General features: G+C 48.1%; 1 protein-coding gene and 1 long non-coding RNA gene across 2 annotated transcripts in view; one reads left to right on the forward strand and one right to left on the reverse strand.

Moving 5' to 3' along the window:
• The first annotated feature begins 7,743 nt into the window (after nucleotides 1-7,743).
• On the forward strand, nucleotides 7,744-18,676 carry LOC115335220. Its single transcript, XR_003921395.1, has 2 exons — nucleotides 7,744-7,830; nucleotides 17,871-18,676. It is a non-coding gene; the product is annotated as an uncharacterized LOC115335220 (long non-coding RNA).
• Nucleotides 15,916-18,969, reverse strand: part of DDHD1 (DDHD domain containing 1) — a 68,109-nt gene continuing 65,055 nt past the window's right edge. The window contains exon 13 of the mRNA XM_030000591.2: nucleotides 15,916-16,949. Within this exon, the coding sequence (XP_029856451.1) occupies nucleotides 16,768-16,949 (182 nt within the window). The 3' untranslated portion in view covers nucleotides 15,916-16,767. The remainder of the gene's footprint in view (nucleotides 16,950-18,969) is intronic.

The raw sequence follows: 18,969 nt of genomic DNA on the forward strand, positions 1-18,969 counted from the left end.
AACCCAGGATGGAAAATGCTGTGTTTTGATGAGGTGAGCCCAGAACACAATCAGTCTGTAGAGTTTTTTGGCTAAAAGTGACTTTGAAGGGTACTTTACCACGCTACTGATTTGCACTTGCCCAAGAGAAAGGGGGTAACTCCAGCCCAAAAGTTCAAATATCTCAACTCCCCTCTTCTCCTGTAATATACAACATATTAAACCACTTTCTATTGTCCATCAGATTTTTTGAGCCTTTGCCACTCCCGTTCTGGCTTTTCTCCACCTCCAGAAGGCCTCCTCTCCTATTCATTTGCCTTTACAAATACAAAGTACAGGCTGGAAGGCTGAATTTCTCCCATGGAGCTGGGGCTCGAAGAAAACCCAAATGTCACGTAATGTTCAATCACCATCCCTGGAGCTGGTGACTCTGTGGTGTTAGAAGAAACACCCAGCGTCATTTATCCACTGCTAGTCAGCAAGAAGAAAAACCAAAAATCCCCAAATAATTCATCTGATGGCTCCAACACCATCATCTGCAGAGCCAGCCAGATAGTGGAAAGTGTTTATTTGGAAGTGATTTACTGGGAAGCAGCGGGCAAAAAAAAAATATTCCCAATTCACACCATCGATTTTTCACAGCTGCTATTCAGGCCCTTTTGGGGCAGCCACTTGATGGGAAGCGGAGCTGCGGGAAAGCACCCTATCCTGGCACCCAGCACCCTGCAGATCTCCCCAGGTCATGAAGGAGGGGAGGAAAACAGCTCCCAGCACCCTGCGTACCCCCGTCCTGTGTATTTGTAAAGCGCCAGCCCCGTGGCCGGCATCACCAAGTGCCACGGCATCAAACCCCCACCCCACCCCAAGCCGTGGCACTGACGGTTCCCGTTATCTCTCCAGCCCCAGCTCTCCCCTCCCCAACGGTCTGGGGAAACTGGCTCCCAGCCCGTGGGTTTTCCCTCTATCAGCACAGGGAGCAGCGAGGTGAAGCTCGTCCGTCACGCTTCGTTAGGGCGCCCGAGGGCTGCAGAGGCGTAGGGCATCCCTTGAGACAGGCTGGACCATTCGCACCCCGATGGATGCGCTCTGGAGTGGGGTCGAAATGAATTCAAGACATGTGGGGGTCAAAGACAAAGTCCAGTGAGAGCAGATCCCTGTTCTGCCCACGTCTGGGGTTTCACCACACCAGTTTTTCTTTGCAAGCATTGCTTGAATCCCCCCACCCCGTGAAAAATTTTGCTCAGCATAAGATGAGCTCCCAAGGGCACTGCTTGACCCCATGGCATTGCAAAAATCACCAAATTGTGAAATAGAGTAGCAAATCCAGCTCTGGGGATTGGTTGTCCAGCAGTGCTCAAGGGACATGAGGCTGGGAAGGGGCTGGGATTATTTTCCTATTGTGGGAACCCCAGAACCCCCAGCCTGGACCACTCGCCCCCTCTGGCCAGTACTGGGACGCTCCATGTTGGCTGCACCACCGACTCGCTTGGTGCCAGTGTCCCGGTCTGACCCCGCAGCCCCAAAAAGAAGCTCTGAGATGGGTTTATTCTTCATCTCCCATGTCCAGGTGTACGACAGCAGCAGCTTGGGGGGTGAATGGGCAAACCCAGACTTCGCCCCGCAATGTGGAGAGCAAACACCAGTGGGCAGCTGCGACACACTCGTGGACCAATTGGCCCCCAAAACCCCACACGTCCCCTTCATGTGGCATCCTGAGAAGGAGCCATGTGGTCTCAGGCTTCCCAGGGAGGAGCTGCCCGCTGCCCCCAAGCCCAGCCAGAAGGAAGGAGAGGCCGGCAGCAACGGCCCCCCAGAAACACCACTGCTTCATTCCCGTTGTCTGATCCCAGAAGCATCCAAAGCCTCGGGAATAAGGGACTCAAAGCAAATCATGCGGGGAGCAAGGAGTTCCCCAAGGCTGCAAAGCCCCAAAGGCCAAACAAGAATAGCAGCAGCCCCATAAATCACACCCATCCTATAAATCACAGCCTCCTGATAAATCCCACCCCTGCTGCGGGAAGCTGCGAAGGCTGGAGGAGGGAACCAAGAACGGAGCCGCTGGGGTTTGGCCACCTTTGCTCATGTGCTGCTGGAGAACAAAAAGCTCCGAACGAGGGTTTTTATCGAAACGCACGTCAGAGCTCTGCGAAAGCCGGGCTGATAACAGGCACCTGAGCAAAGGCACCAACGTGATGTGGGCACCGGGGGCACGTGTGCCTCAGGGGGGCATTTGGCCGCACAGCCCTGATGGAGCCATCATACAGGGCAATTTCATCCTGTGCGAATCACCCGAATTTGCCCCAGACCCCAGGTTGTGGGTGTAGGGGGAGCGACCCAGCATCGTCCCCTATGACCGCTTCACCTGGGCATCCACAGGGCCCCCACTGCTCTTCTGTCTTGTTTTTAATCAAACACAAGCATATCCTGGCTCCTCTCACTGGGTTTGGGATGTTTGCTGGCCTTTCCTGGTCAAATCCTGGTACGAACGGCTGCAGCCAAGGAAACTGCAGCAATTTTCTTCCCATTTTACAGATGGAGATGCCGAGGTTGGACGCACAGCAGTGGTTTAGAACCACTGAGGATGCAGCTCCCTGCTGGAGCCAGTATCATGCTGCCTGGGATGGCGTGAGCGGTTTGGTACAGTGGAAAAGCACAACAGCCCCTGTGTGCAGGTTTAGGTCGAAAATAACTCCAAACCGCTTCCTTTTGCAGGCAAAATAACACCGGGAGGCTGCAGAGAAACAGGGGGGTTAGCGCACCGGCCGATGCTGGGCTCAGATTTCCCAGCCATGTCTGTGTATCTCCGCTGTGGAGAGCTTCAGCTCTCAGTGCTGTGCTGAAGTTTTCTGAGCTGAATAAAGGGATTTTGGGGAACATCAAGCAGAAAACAAATGCATCTATTAAAGGGAGAGGGGGTTAATACCTTTTACTTCCTCTTGGACACCCGAGATGCCCCATGTACCTGCAGCGGCCGAGCACATTTGGAAGCCTGTTGCACTGGGGGAAGCTGGAGATGAATGATGCCCAGACAGCTGGATGGTTTTATGCTTTTTCAGCTTCAGTCTTCACCGGAAAGGTCAGGTGCAAGCGGGATGGTAATGCAGTTAGTGCTGGAAAAATAGAGACAGAGCAGATTGGAGTGGTTTAATAAGGTAGACGTTATTGAATCAGCTGGGTGGGATGAACTTCGCCTCCGAGCAGAGCGGTCTGAAGCGATCGGCAGCTCCCATAGGAAGGAGAGGTGGGCTCTCAGGTGGCCAGGAATGGGCAACATGGGGAGATGTTGGGAATCCCCCAAACCCTGCTGAAACATGAAATTGTGGTGTCTTGCGAGTTCCTAGAAGGCACACAGTGGTCTGCAGCCAAGGGTGCCGCCGAGCACCTACGGCTTCTGGCGCAGCCCCACATCCCCTGCAAACTGGGGACAGGCGAGCTCAATGAGATCCAGTTCATCAGCGGTTTGTGGTGAGACAGGCGGGTGACCGATGAGGAAACGTTAAAAGAATTCAGGCTGTTTACCCTAGAGAAAGACAGACGACTGATAATATCTTCAGGTAGATAAAAGAGGGTTTATCTGAGAGGGAGGGATGGAAGAGGGAGGAAATGCTCTGTTCCTCGTTTCCACAATGGATAGGCAAAAAGCAATGGGCAAATCGCCCAGAGAAAGGTTCGGGTTAGCTTTTCAGGGAGACTGTTTAGGTGTAAGGGAGTGAAGGACTGCAGAGGGAGGGGAATCACCATCGTCAGAGGTTTTTAAAGCTGAGCCAGAAAACATGCGTCCCAGATGGTCTATGTGCCTGCTCTGTGCCAGTGGGGCTCTCCCTGCTTCTCTGATCAGTAAAAACTTTTGGTGGCTCATTGCTTAAACTGGAGGATGCTGGGGCTGCTGCCTGATCTAAAGAGCAACAGCTTCTTTCTCTCCAAAGATAGGCTTGAAATCAGTGCCATGCACAGACTCGGGCCAGTCCCTGCGTGCAGGTAAATCTCTGTGATCCACTGTGTGCTGGATCCAGCACCGAGGATGCCCCAACCCCACCACGAGGATGATCGTCTGCTCATGTCCTTGCAGCTGCGTGCGGCCAAGACCTCAGGATGGAGAGCACATCGCTGCTAGATCATCTCATGGGCCAACAAAAATACCAGTGACACAGCCCCGGTAGGAGCAGAGAGGTGGCAAGCGGGGCCAGGACCCTTCATCCCTGCTGCCAGCTAGAGCCATAGAAAGCTGGTCTGGGATTGCTCCTGAGGTGCAGCAGGATGATACTCACGGGATCAGCAACGATGGCAGGTTGGTCACATCTTGGCCCTCCTGCTCCCCGGGGAACGGAGAGGCCAAGACAAGGTTGTGTTGCGTGTTTTGCAGCCCAGTTAAAGCTGCAGCTTTCATGCACCGAGCACAGCGAAGAGTCAAGCCCAGTCACTAGGGCAAGAAACTGCAGAAACCAGCTGGGGCTTGGAAAAGAATACAAAAAACCGGCCAGAAAACAACCCGCCGCACTGAGAGCTGACTGTAAGTGACGGTTGTTTAAACACGGCAGAGTATCAGAGCGCGCAAGGAGCTGGATGTGTGTACGAGAGAAAGGTAGCCGGAGGTTGATGCCAGTATTTTCTGGCAGCGTTGGGTTGGAAATATCCTTCAACTCCTTAGATAGCAAGCCGGAGATTACAATGTGAAGGAATGCACCGCGAGTCGCTGCTGCGCACAGCCGTGGGAGGGTGGGAGGAGAAGCCAAGCCCCATGGCAGCATGATAGGGAACAGCTTGGAGACGCACAGGGAGGAGGAGGAAATCAGGTCAATGCTCTGAAGTGGCTTAACGGGCCATTGGGAAGCTCTTTTGAAGGAGACCAGTGCAGGGGGAGATGCTTCGGGTGAGAGGAGGTCTCCATGGCAGAGAGATCATAGAATTGTAGGCTCACGGAAAGGTTTGGGTTGGAAGGGACCTTTAGAGGTCATCTCGTCCAACCCCCTGCCATGAGCAGGGACACCTTCAACTAGACCAGGTTGCTCAGAGCCCCGTCCAACCTGACCCTGAATGTTTCCAGGGATGGGGCATCTACCAGCCCTCTGGGCAACCTGTGCCAGTGTTTCACCACCCTCAGTGTAAAAACACATCGGCACAAACACAGCCAGAGCCCCGGGGAGCGTGAACCGAAGCGATGAGCGGGAGGGAGGTTAAGTGCCACCTTCTAGGGGATGGACGGGGGCACTGGGCAGGTTTGGGATCCCAACCCAGACCCCCGCCGCTCTCCCATCTTGGGCTGTCAAGTGATGAACAGGGCCAGGGCGTCCAGACCTGGGGTTCACCATGAACCACCCCACGCTGGGTTGCTGTGCTCACATGCTGACGCAGTGCTGGAGAGCACAAGAAAACATTTATCACCTTGTTTGGCTCCCCAAAACTCTCTATACCGAGCACCGGCTGCTTTTGGGAAACCCCATCCCCATCTGACAGCCCAAATCTTGAGACATCTGGTGGCACTGGCCAGACCCTCGGAGTTCGGTGGCACCCTGCACCCAGCACTGTCCCCCACGCTGGCAGTCACGCAGGTGGGGAAGGGCAAGTCCCCAACGCTTCTCCTTGGCAGGGAACCGGAGGGAGGGGAGGTGATACAGGAAAGTCTTTCAACTGCGTGTTTGAACGCACAGCCGGCAAAAAGATATTCCCAAGACCTCACTCGTTTTCCCGACTACGCGGAAACATGGCAATGGAGAGGAGGAGAGACCTATTTTGGCTGTCTAATGTGCTTTTCCTCCCCAGGGGGCTTTAACTAAGGTCCTGAGAAGCCACTGCCGTTTACACTGAGCTTGCAGCCTCCAGCTCTTTATTTTGCTCAGTTTTAAATAACACGAATGTTGGGCTCCATCAGTTCCTTTGGGAGATTTCTTAGTTTTAAAGGCAGAGTCCAGGAGATTGTGCTGCCAGAGTATTTCTTCCAAGCATCAAGTCCCCCATCCTTCCCAGCAAGGCTGTGGTGTGGCCAGGCTTTGCTTACATCTCTCCAGTGTGTTTTGGGCACTGGAGATGCTGCCAGCTGAGCAAAGATGGGTAGACGGGTTATTCCAACATTTGTTCCTTGCAAGGAAACACCTCTGCCTCCTCCTTCATCTCCTGAGTAATGACACCGGATGATGACAGCGCCAGGCCAGGAAAAAACAGCGATAGCAGCATTGGAAAGAATAAGGAAAAAAAAACCCAGCACACAGCAAAAACCCCCCTAGTTCCATCAAATCGCATGGAAATTAGGCACCAACTTGTAGGAGTCATGCCTGGATCTCAAAGGAGAGGTTACCAAGTGCACTGGATAACTGGGATGTGGAGGGTTGGTTATAAATGATGTGTCCTTCCTGGAAGGGGCCCCAGTGTGAAGATGGGACTTGCTATCCAACAGAGCAAGCGCCTTCTGAGGAGAGCCTGAGTCCTGGGAGCAGGGCTGGCATCTCGGGTGGCTTTGGCACGTGACACCACGATTGCCACCTTCCGTACCCAAACGGCTCGTGGTCGTGCCAAGTCGTCTCAGTGTGACATCCCAAGGGGCACAGGGAAGAGCAGCTCTCGGGCTTTGAGGAGGGGCAAGGGAGGATCTGACTCCGAATTTCTTTTCCCTGGGAGAGGTGCCAGCATCGGGCAGGGCCACTCTGCAGTGCGGACTCACGGTGCCCTTACGTGTCCTCTGCCATCGACCCAGCATCCAGGGATGCGCTGCCGGAGAGTCGCTCAACTGGAATAACTTTCTCTGTAGCACACGCCAGTGGAGCAGCCACTGGGAAAACTCCCAGCGTGGGTAAGCCCAGAGTTAACTTTCCAGGCAAAGTTGTAGGAAATGAGAAGTGCTACAAGGGAGAGTGCAAAGGCTGGCGCGTTTCTGCTCTTCTGCATCCCAGAAGATCAAACAGATGGGATTGTCCTGTGAGGCACAGCAGTTTGGGGGGGGGAAAAAAAGGAGATGCTTCTTTGCAGGATAGCTGCTCCGGAGATCAGGGGTGACATTTCCAGCAGGGCAAGGCATGCTACATGGTCATGTCCCAGCTAATACAAGGAAGATATGGGCTCGTTTCCAAGCACTCTGGCTTCAGGCCAGTTGCTTAACTCTCAGCATCTCAGTTCCTGTAGCTGAAAAAGAGGCGAGCTCTTCTTCCTGGCCTCTCTGGCATCTCCTGGGCTGTTAGGACTTCGGGAGGTGAGGATGGGACGTACACCTACAGCCCTACCGCAGCAAGCTGTCAGTAGTAGGGCGTGATGGACATCGGTTTTCAGGAACCCAGTCCCATGCTCGCAGATGCAAGCCTGTTTTCTGCAAGGTCAGGTTCAGGAAGCATCATTCGAATGATTTATGGTCTGCGTTTTTGGGGAGCTGTTTCCTTCTGTTGGCCAAGTGCTGGAAGCTCCCCGCTGCTAAGGGCAGGATGCTGGGAGCACAGGGTTGGCTCTGACAAAAGCCCCGTGCTCCTAACTCGCCCTCTCGGAGGAAATTTGGCATCAGCGGTGAAGGTCACTGCACCGAGAGCTCTGGGGATCAGCAAAAGGAGGCCTGAGTGCGATGCCTTAAAAGAAATCAGGAAGGGACACGTCTGTCTGTCTGTCCCTCTAAGCTATTTTGCAGCCAGCATCGCCCTTCCTTAACTTACAGCGATTCTAAAAGTATCGCGTTGCAAACAGATCAAATGCCAAGTTCACCTAATCCAGAAGGGAGATCTCTTTGAGATTCCCTTGGGCTTTTCCTAGACTGCCCAGGCACAACGATCAGCATGCGAAGGACACCGGCGGGCATCGGAGCAGGACTGCCCAGCCTCTGGAAAACCATTTCTGGGGCAGGAGAGCTACTAAACACGCAAAGCATCCAAGAACCAGGTAAGCAACTTTTTGCTCTCTTTGCTCTCCAGGACACCCGTCCTCTCCTCCCAGGAGCTGGGATGTTTTAGAGCTCACGGAGGTGATTCACAAAGCTAACTGCAAACTAGAAAACCTTATGTCAGGAAGAAGTCACAAGGCATCCTAACCAGAAACATATTTGGGGAGTGAGTCAGTGGAGGGGGAAGCAGAAAGTTGCACCCTTTTACTTGATGAAAAAAGCATATGGCAACAGCCAATATTGTGAACAACATTCCCCACTCCAGCAGCCGAGCCAGAGAGAAAAGTCATGACTCAACTGTTGCGTTTCATCCAAATCTAAAGAAAAATCTTGTTCAGGAGGGGTATCTTCAGGGAGAGTCAGCAAGAACCGATTTAGCCAGTTAATTATCTGAATTGTTTGGAGAGGGTAAAATTATTTTGCAGAAGCTTTTAGGCTCATTTTAAAGCCCTGATTTAAACATGGCTTAGACTGTGGAGAAACAAGTGCACTCTGCAGACATACATAATGCACAGAATATACGCATCCCTGCTCGCGTACGCACACGCTTTCTCCAGATACCACAGAATAAACTCAGGAGGACCTTAATGCTTTCACAGAAACAGCTTGCATCCAGAGCTCTTGCTTCCCCCAGAAGGCTGCAAACATGTCACCATAAATCATAAATCTGAGGAGGCCGAGAATGCCATTATGATTATGAAATATAACTAGAAATTGGCAAAACATTTGCTGCAAGATCCATACAACTCTGATTTTCTTTGGGTAGCTAGAATGAAGAATAAAGAATCTGCATCGCAGAATGCAGGGCCAACATGGTCTGCAGAGGTTTTCAGGCACCGACACTTGCTAAAGCTATTCAGAATCAAAATTGACTGCAGAGAGGCAGTCTGAAGCAGCCAGTCTTCAACATCTTTTTTCCCAAGACTTTGTGGTTGCAGATGTCAAAGCTGTAAGGCTTGGTCAGCCCCGTGACTTGGGAAAGAGAGTGAATAATCCCTAGAAAGCAGCCTGGCGATGCTGGGTGGGAAGCTATCGCCTGCAGGAGGTCAGACAAGACACATCAGTCCCTCCTGACTTGAGCCATCCATCAGCATCCAAGTTTCGGCATCTCTGGATGGGGAAGCGAAGGCTCCTGTTGCCCTAGCATGGAACCGCAGCCCAGCTGCTCCTTAGAGGCTGCCCGCCGAAAATGGGCTGGAGACCGTGCACCAGATAACCCTTAGGATCGGGACGGGCTCAGAAAGGGGTTTCAGTTCCCTGGAGACACACACGTACGCCGTGGGCTCCCTGCTCCGGTTCTGGGAGATCCCGTCTAAGCGGCTAGGACACAGGCTGCCTTGCAGGACCGTCCCCGGGCTGAGTGCTGTCACCGGAGCGATTAAATCCCACCAGGACAAGCCTTGCGACAGCGATGTTTTGGGTGAGCAGCAGCAGTACCTTCGTCCAGGTGTGCTCACGGTGAGTGAGAAGGGATCGCTCAACCCCAAAGAATAAGGGGGTGCTGGGGGCAGGCGCAGGACTGAGCCCCTCGAGGAAGAAAAAGTCCGTAGCTCTCGTCCTGCTCGCTGCCATCCGCCTTGCGCCCACGTCTCCTGATGGGAGCATCAAGCTACAACATGTGTTGAACACGTGCTGGCTGATACGCATCAGGCTGTTCCGTATCGCTGCCAAGATTTGCCTTGATTTAATCAGCGCTTCTCCTGCCTGTTTTTTCTTCCCCCCTCCTCCTCACTACCCCCAAATGCAGATGTGGTCTCTCCAACACGGAGGAGATCGCAGGTTTCTTTCGTGACAGCAGAGCACGCATCGTTGGAAGGAACATTTCTACCCTCTTCCCTTTTCTGCAACCACCACAAAGCAGCTTCACCTCCCCTCCCTTCCCCCTGCTGATTTTTAATACTCCGGTTTATATGCAAATGAAAAAAACCCACACTCAATTGCATGCAAGGGGCAGTCTGGTAAGCATAAAGGAGAAACCCTGATGAGTGTGCCAAGAGACATAACTGTCCCATCCTAACGTGCTTTGTAAACACAGGCTATTCAGCTGCTGTTTCAGTATAAGCCCTTCCTGCAAAGCACATGAGGCTAAACACCAGTGCCACATCCAAGCTGTTTAAAGATTCCTTTTCCGACAGTATCTCACCTTATACAAAGCACAGAGATTAACTGCAGGACCCTTCACGGTCCAGTAGCTGTAAAACTAGCTGGGGAAATAGTGGTGAAACGTAGCGGTGGCATCGCTGGAACACTCTCCTGTAAGACACCAGCTGGGAGAGAAATGGTGTTTGTTTTGGAAGCGGTCTGTCCTTCTTTGCAAATAGGTCTGACCATTTCCTTACTGAAAGCACACCTAGCAACGCTGAAAGTACATTAAGCTATTTTTAAACTTAAGTATCGGTTACTTAAAAGTAATTATGAATGTGAAAATTTCTGACAAATCCTGCAGGATTAAACATCCTGGGAAGTTATCAGAGCAGGACATTGACGGTTTTAGACTGAAAACGTGCACGCTCCTCATTCGGCCCTTCGGCTCAACGGAATGGGAGCGGGATGAAAAGGTGGGAAGATAACCCATCTGTGCACGTTTCAGAGGGCTCCTCTCATCTCGCAGAGATTTTTGCCATTTTGCATTTCCATGCTGTTTCACAACAGGAAACACCTACCCCGGGAGCCGGCGGGGAGCCTGTTCCTGCCCAGCTGGACTCCCAGAAACAAAACGCGGGGCTTGCAGAAGCCCCACGGCAAACCGCGGCGAGGGGGAAGCCCCGTTCCCTCCTTGCAGGATGGCTTTTGCAGCACCGACCGACTCAGCACCCGGGTTTCACAAGCATCACCGCCCTGAGACCACATCCATTTACACCAGCTCCTCCGCCCGTGCTCATTCGCAATTGCCTTTTCCGCTGCTGAGGGTAATCAAAATTGTCTCCATCCCCAGCCTGCTGGGTCCTCACCCTGCAAAACCTGAATATTTGGAGCCCCAAAACCCCGGTGACTCAGTTCTGAAAACACAAGTTGTGAAAATACACCAGAGGCAATGTGGTCCGTCAGCCTCTTTCCGGTGGTGGCACAAACTCAAGTTTTTAGTTTTGGGTAGGTGTGGGAGACAGCAGTAGGTGGAAAGATATCACAAATTCAAAATCAGAAGAGCTGCCCTCCTTTCCCCCTTCCTGTGGCTTTGGTTTCCAACCAGTCTGGGCTTTGCAGGCAGGGGAATATGAACAGAAAACCAGAATTCAACCCTCTGCTTGCCGAGAGGCTGTTGGGCATAATCCGGAGCACGCGGCAGTACACGGAGGCCAACACGGATCACAGCGTGATCTCCCTGCTCGAGACACTCAAGGGTTCAGTGCTGGCCAGCTGGCAACCTAAATGCCAAAGCCTTTTTATTCCCCCACCTAATCCATATTATACATGTTCACCTAAGAAACGGTGGGAAGAGCGACAAGCACTAAAGGCACTCGGAACACGATCCAACACTCAGCAAAGTCAAGGGAAGACCTTTGTTTCGGCCAGGTTGGGATCTGGCTGTTAGAGAAGTAGTATAAGCAGGACCACGTTGGTAGCTTGAGGTGGTTTGTCAGATTACCAGTGATATCATATCAGAGAGAAAAAAATCTGGATTCATAAAGCACTGGATAAGGTTAATTTCTGCTTGAAACAGTTATGAGTTCAAAACCCAAGTTAAAGGAGCCTTCTTATAAACTGAAGGAAGTAGTAAAACCCCCAAACCTGAGATGCTTTGGCACAAACATCCTTGAAAATTCCATTTTAAAATGGAAGTCAAGGTTCTTCTTTATCAAGGAGTATGCTGAAATGGTAAGACCCTTTAAGTAGCTGCTCTTTAAGTACAAAGTATGAGACCACTCTGAGATGAGATACTGACTTCCAAGGAGATAACTGAAGGAGCCGTAAAACCAGCAAGAACAACAAATTGGACGTGGGGTCCTTGGAGTACGAGGGTCCGGTCAGGGCTGCAGTCTGTAGAGAATTTTGCACTTCACCTCTCCCATGTCCACACTTACAAGCAATGAGGCACCAGGGAACAGGCAGAGTAGCTGCAAGAAATGGTATTTTATTTAAGAAACAGAGAAGTTAATCTGTGCCAGATGCCCACAGAATTGTCATATGAAACCCCTCTCTTTGGATAAATCGGCGAGGATTTCAAAACCACAAGGGATTGCTTCTGGGACATCTCATGCTTGCAGGGGACTCATTGACTTTTCACTCTTGAAGGGAAAGGATTGGCCAAGGTCTGCTAGTCAAGAGCTGCTGCAACTGCAGCTGGGGAGACGGGGCATTTTCAGGGGAAAAGGCTGATGTTGGAATTTGCTTTCCAATGGGACCAGAGGGCACTGACCTCCAGGGTGAACTGAAACTTTGATAGCCAGCCATTTCTCTCCACGGCTTAGGACTTCTCCTCTTATTCTTTGGAAGAGGAGACGGTGTCAACACGCTGTCAGCATCAGGAGCTGGGCATGCAGTTTTAAGTGCTTCTGCAATGGCATGCAGAGAAACACAAACCGTTGTGACATCTATAGCAAAGTGTGGGTCAAATGGGCCTCAAGGGAGCCAGGAGAAACCCAAAGAGCAAGGAACCAGTCCTGGGAGAGGTCAGCCCAGATCCACTGCTCACCAACATGCCAAAATTCATTGACAACAATAGAAAACATTTTGTCGGTCCCAGAGTTAAGCTGACTGATGGAAGACACAAACGCAGTGAAGAGAGAACATGCAAAGCCATCCTGAAAGCTAAACACATCCAGCTGGGCTTTGCGGATGCTGAGCTTTCAGGAGAAGTCTCCGGCATCACAACGGTACGATGTGCCTCTTGGGTTTCAAGCGGGTTTCAAAGTTTCCACTTCAAGTCTTGAGGATGCACAGGCTATGCTCAAACATTCACGAAGCAAGCTTCAGTGGACAGAAATTCCAGTGGACAGAAATCAAAGCAGAAATGAAAACCAAATGCTTCAGAAGAGGGAGGGAAAAGCTAAACCAAGAGAAAGTTTGATTTTGTGAAAAATGATTAGTAAATGCAGATCAAACATGGAATGCAAGAAAAACATCAGGCTGAAGTCCATCCGATAAACCACATGGGTGACATTTTAAAAAAAGATTTTAAAGCTTTTCGCAATATCAGCAAAGACAATAGGCACGGACTCTGGGGAAGCAATGAAAAGTACTCACTACAATTGCAGATGGAGAGCAACCAGTAAGATAACGCTTGGAAAACTGAAAATTACTCCGTACATGTGGCAGTCTATTACTGGGCCTGGGTGTGTAAAAGCTTACTGAACCCCTGACGGTCACTGAAGACGTGGGGCAGAGACAGGGGAGATGACCCTGTAAAACACCATGGGTCAATCACCTGCAGTCCGACTTCAGTAGAAAAATGATATGCGGAGGCAGAAACCTAATCTCCAAGCTAATAACGGAAAAATGGGAAACAATGAATTTCAAATAAACTTGCTGGGCAGAGGGCACACAAATATACATTAACTATCTAACTGCAAACAGTTGACATAGTGATTCATGAACTCAACTTGAAAAAAATCAATCCCCACCGATTTAGCTACGTGTAGAGTCAGCTCGACTGACAAGCAGCACGGGAAACGAGCAACAGGACAACAGAAAACCGTGAAGGAGGAAGAGATGGCAACCAGGCGTAATACATAAATATAAGAATATGAAACATGTTTCAGTTCAGCCTGATAATACTAATTAGGAAAGGAGATAAAACAATTGAAATTGGCCAGCTAGACTTTCACAGTGAAATAAAGCAAAGGGCCTCTAACTCCAGAAACACTGGCAATAAAAGCAGAGAGAGCACATAGAGGGGAAGGGAGGTTGTAGTAAAAACATGACAGAATAATTAGAAGCAACGGGATGGAATTCAGGAAAAAAAAAAAAAATTGAAGATGATTTATCTGCAAAAATGACCTTGTAGCAAAAAACCTGGGAGCGTCAGATTTGGGCAAAGCACTCAAGGGCAAGTTTCAGAAAACAGCTCAGTATCAGTCAGAAGACTGACAACAGTGCAGTACATTTCCCTTATCTTGGTTTCTCAAGAAAAACCACCAGTCAACACAGCCTGTAAAGCTAAACATTGTTCTTGCAGAAGAAAACAAGTCAGTAATTGGAAGCCAGGACATTCCAGCTCTATATTATGCCATGGACCATCTGACCAGAAAGTTTTAAGCATGAAATTTAGCCTCTAGCATGCAGAGGTGTGACCCTACTTGAATCTGTGTTACACTGCAGAACAGAAATGGGGCAACCCTTTTTCTAACAACTTCAAAATTTAATTTTCAAATAGTATTTTGTCTTTGCAGGAGGATAAGAGATCTTTTTTGAGGATTAAAAAGATGAAAGTCTGCCCACAGCATGCTTAACATCTTTGCATACACTTTAGAATAGATCTCCATTTATTCTTTCGAGGTATGTTTTATCCTTGTATTTAAGCTTGGAGATTAGTAGACGTTCCACGAAGTTACAAATTCGAACAGAATATGTCCATTAACTCAGGAAAAATGCAAAGCGATGAACAGGTATTGGTCCTTATTATCCCTTCTCCTACCAGCGATATGGTTTACTTCTCAGCTCTATCTGCTCCCTGATTTACCAAGGGGTACGCACATAAAAGTAGGATCTCATCCCTTATATGGAGAGCAGTCAGCAAGTACCAGCACGTTCTGATGTGAGGGGAGCAGCTATTCCATAAATCTGAAACATGTTCTGGACAACGGCAGAGTTTACACAGACCACAAGAATTATAGGAATTAACCCCCTTTTGTTTACAGCGTTTAGAAAGAGATCTAGTGTAGATCCAGTAGTGTAAGGGGATAACTCAGCAGTGACATGATCCAACTCAAAGTACTGAAACACAAACCATGCACATTTGGAAATGTTTTACACGTTCTAAATTTAAAAGGGGGTTCTCCTTTTATGTTTAAGTTCTCCTAATTAGGAAGAGCTGATTAAACAACTTATCTGCAAAACCAGTAATGTAAACAAAAGCCTGTTTTCTGGAGCAGAGGTGCCAAGCTTCCTTCTCTTAGAGGGTTATTTTAATTTTTTATGATTGTTCATCAACCAAGGTAAACATGTCAGGCAGGAGAGTTACAATTCAATGAGGCTAGATGGATTTTTTCAGATATCCACACTGAAGCAACATCCTTTACACCACCTGAACATCTTTGTTGAGTATTGGTTCACTGCATTTCTAGTAGCGCTGTTTCTGTCACCTTCTTCCCATTCCCCTCCAGTCCTCCCTTCCCTTTCTCTTTGCATTGTTTTTTCTTCCTCCATAATTAGTCCTAAATCCATAACCTCAACACACAAGCCTAGCTCCCAATTCCTTCCCCATTGCACCACGGACCAGGGAAACAAAAAACAGCCCGAGCAATACTATTCGGGAGAAGAGCCACCCTCTCCCCCCAGAATTTCAGAAGGGGACGTCTGGGTGGTTTCCACATCTCCGAGTCACTGGCTGAGGCTGTCTGCTGGTGCGGTGAGCTGATGTTGCCACACCTGTTAACACTGAGAACACCGCTATTCACCAACGCCACAGCCTGATAATTTTTTTTAACAAAAATTAAGATTCTGCAGCTTCCCATATGCCATACAGATCATAAATACCTCAGCCAGAGGCAGCCCAGAGGCCATATATCTGACACTTCTATTCCAGCGCCTTCCACGTTGTTTTAAAATCTCAACAGTGACCTTTTAGTGTTTCATTTGGAGATTATTTCCTTTCATCACAACACTTCTCTCTTGACTTCTCCTGAATTAGTTTCAGATAGAAACCTAATCTAAGCTCTGGTACTCTCAGGCCCCACCAAGTTTATTTTATGCTGCTCTTTCCTCTTGATGGGATCCTTGCGCATAAATATACACATACATACATTTTTATACAAATGCACACGCACGTATATACATTTAATAATGGTAAGCGAAAGACAGCTGGATCCTCTGCAGACCAAGTCTAATGTGAGGTCAAAACCTTCACGTGCCTGAGAAGCACTTGGGACCTAAAAAGCAAAGGCAGTTACTTACCTTTGAGAAGAACGTGACTGATGTCATTTGTGTGAAACCACAAATATTTATTTTTAATGAAAAAATACTTAAAGTGTGCCACAGTGTCCATATATTCATTTGAATAGTAGTACAAAGATATGTATTTCTGAGAAAAAGTCTTAACACTGTAGAAAATAAATGTGGTTCTTAAATTATGTCAAAAGAAACCAGTAAAAAAGTAATGTTTTATACACTGGAATAAAATGAAACAATTAGAGATAATAATAAATTATAATTACAGTATTTCAAATATTTGCTTCATGCTTTTTTCAGCATTAGTTACTAAATGTGTCACGTATAATACGCCCTCAGAAGCCAGCAGTCAGAATGGTCTTTCAACGGTACTGTGGATAATAGGATGTGGAGCTGAACAAAGTCCTAGAAAAATGACACCACTGTTTGTTATTTACTGATACATAAAACATCAGAACATGGCAGTTTTAGGTTTGTATCTAACATATATTTTTGTTAATGGAAATTAATTTAGTTTTTTTTAATCAACTAATCTTTTATACTTTAATGAACTAAACAGCAATTATGGTCATTAACAAGTATGTCACCCAAGCACACCACACAACCGTGCTTATGGGATGCTACACGTTGTATTGGCTTTTTATACAGTCAAAGTTAACAAGAATTTGGAATCATTTCAGGTCTAATTAAGCACTGCAAAATGTTTAAAACTATAAAGTGCTTTTAAATACAAATCATTTTTGCTCTTCAGAAATAGGAAAAAATCCAAACATGCACTTAAACCTGAAACCTCCATGCCATATATACTGCAGTTCAACAGTAAAACATCAGTTTTGTGCCATTTGTTTTAAAATTTCCTTTCCCATCCCGCCCCATCCCCAGTCAAAATTTCAAATAGCGTCTAAATTGGATTTGTCAGTATCTTCTTGGTCGTGCTTGTACATGAAGGTTAGAAGGAAAAGAGCAATATCCAGAGATGACCAATAGGCAGTGTGTGATGTGACTGCGGACCAGTATCTGCTCTCCACGAGACCTTCTCTGAGCTCAAAATCAATCCTGTGCTCCAGTTCCACTAGAAATTGAACAAGAAACAAAAAGGGTGTTAGAATTGTATGTCAGCAGAAGAAAAAACACCGGCATGTTTTTCCGTCAGCTTTGGGTTCTGATTCTACTTGTTGTATATAAAATACACATAATGTCTCTGTGTTTACATTTAACAGTACACTCACTTAAGACAACTGTGATTTTTACTAATACGTACATACATTTTGATGCATATGCATTTAGCAGAAGCCTGATCTAAGAGTGGTGCTTAGTTTGGGGGAGGGGGGAAGAAACTAAACCTAAAGCTTGGAAAACACTGGCATTTTTTAAAGCAGCTGTTTTCCTTATAGTAACTATATAAATACATTTATTTATGCTCCTTATGATAACTACCCAGAAGTATCCAGCAAACATTGAGGCCCCATTAGGAAACACTGACTTTCAGAAGGTGGATGCTCAGAACTTTCTGAAATAAATGGAATTCTCGCATCTTTAGTGGGTATACAGGGAGACTACACCCAATATTACAAGCCTGTTCTGAAAACCAGCCGTCCCTACACAGCACTAGCCTTTTTCGTTTCCAGATTATTCCTAATATATTTCAGCAGTTATCCTTTCATTTCAATGGCTGCTTTGATTAATACCACATTCAAAGCAATTTTCACTGCATGTTTAACTGGGCCAATGGCTAACCTATTGTTAAGGCACTTTAGCGGTTAGAAAATCTCTACAAGGAGCAACGGAATAAAAAGGACAAAACTAAAAGCCTGCTTAGCTACAAAAGCCAAACCCCCATATTGAGTAAAAAATGCAGCCATTTATCAAAGCCAGTTTCGAGGAATTTTAATACTTGGCTCAAAGGGCGCATAAAGGGAGCATCGCACGAGCGCTGCCACCGTCACGGCACAGCAGCACTCGGGGAACGACGTGTGCCTTCGTGTTTTCACAGGGGCATCGCACCGCTTTGCAGACGCAGCAAGGAGAGGGACTCAGAGCCTTCGAATACCAGGAGACGACCGCAGTCATTTCCACTAAGACGCAGATATTCAAAAAAACCCAGTGGCTTTGCAGGAAGGACGCCCCGAACGACTCTGTCTCCCTCTGACGAGAGGCCGTTTACAGGAGCTTGGGAGGCAGCCAAACCCCACCGCAAGCCGAGCGGCCGCCCTCAGAAGCAAATACTTTGGCTGCAGATTGCATCATTCAGCTTACAGCCTCGCTGGCCTCCGCTCCACGGTCTCCTTCTATGGAGCAGGGACGGGCTTGCAGCAGAGAGGGATGCGGGAACCGTGCAGAAGGCCCTTGACGTGCCAAACCGCCCCCGAAAGGACCTCATCGGCAGCTCCGCAAGATTCGCGGTCACGCCACTCTATTTTCTCCAAGTTTAAAACAAAGTCTCTGTCCTCAAATACTGACTCAGGTTATCTGTTGAAATTAGCGGTGATGAGTGGACAGCAATGTATCATGTGAACGCTATCACAAGCTACAACATACTTGTGACTCCGTAGATTGCAAAAACCCCCGCCTTGCAACAGTGCCAATGAGAAGTTTAGAAACAAAATCAAGTACGAATTTCTGTAAAGGAAGTACCTATACTTTTCCAAAAAACCAGCTGCTAAAATTGCACTTTCTGTTCTGGGCGGTTCAGATCAGGACAAGGGCAGCTTCTGTTTCCAGTCATAAGTGCCTTTAAATCCAGATTGCTTCAGAATTGCAAATGTATGGGGAAATTTAATAAATCCATTTTATGATAAATGGTGAGGGGGATTCTCTGCAGCAATTATATTGCTTTTCCTAGTGGGAGTCTAGGAACTACTGATATGCAGATCTCATTAGCCAAAACTCACACATGCATATATATATGGTGTACATGTATGTACAAACACATATACAGATAAACCTCCTTTAAGAGGAAAAAAAGGTTAAAGGGAGAACAGAGAGTCGGTCCTTGGACAGCCTTAAGAGATTGAAAAAGCAGGAACAGATTCAATATTTATCACTTTAGAGCAAACCAACAAAATTAAATAGCGGCATATGTTGTTATGGTA

Source organism: Aquila chrysaetos, chromosome 2 (genome assembly GCF_900496995.4).
Source record: "Aquila chrysaetos chrysaetos chromosome 2, bAquChr1.4, whole genome shotgun sequence".
NCBI classification, from domain to species: Eukaryota; Metazoa; Chordata; class Aves; order Accipitriformes; family Accipitridae; genus Aquila; species Aquila chrysaetos.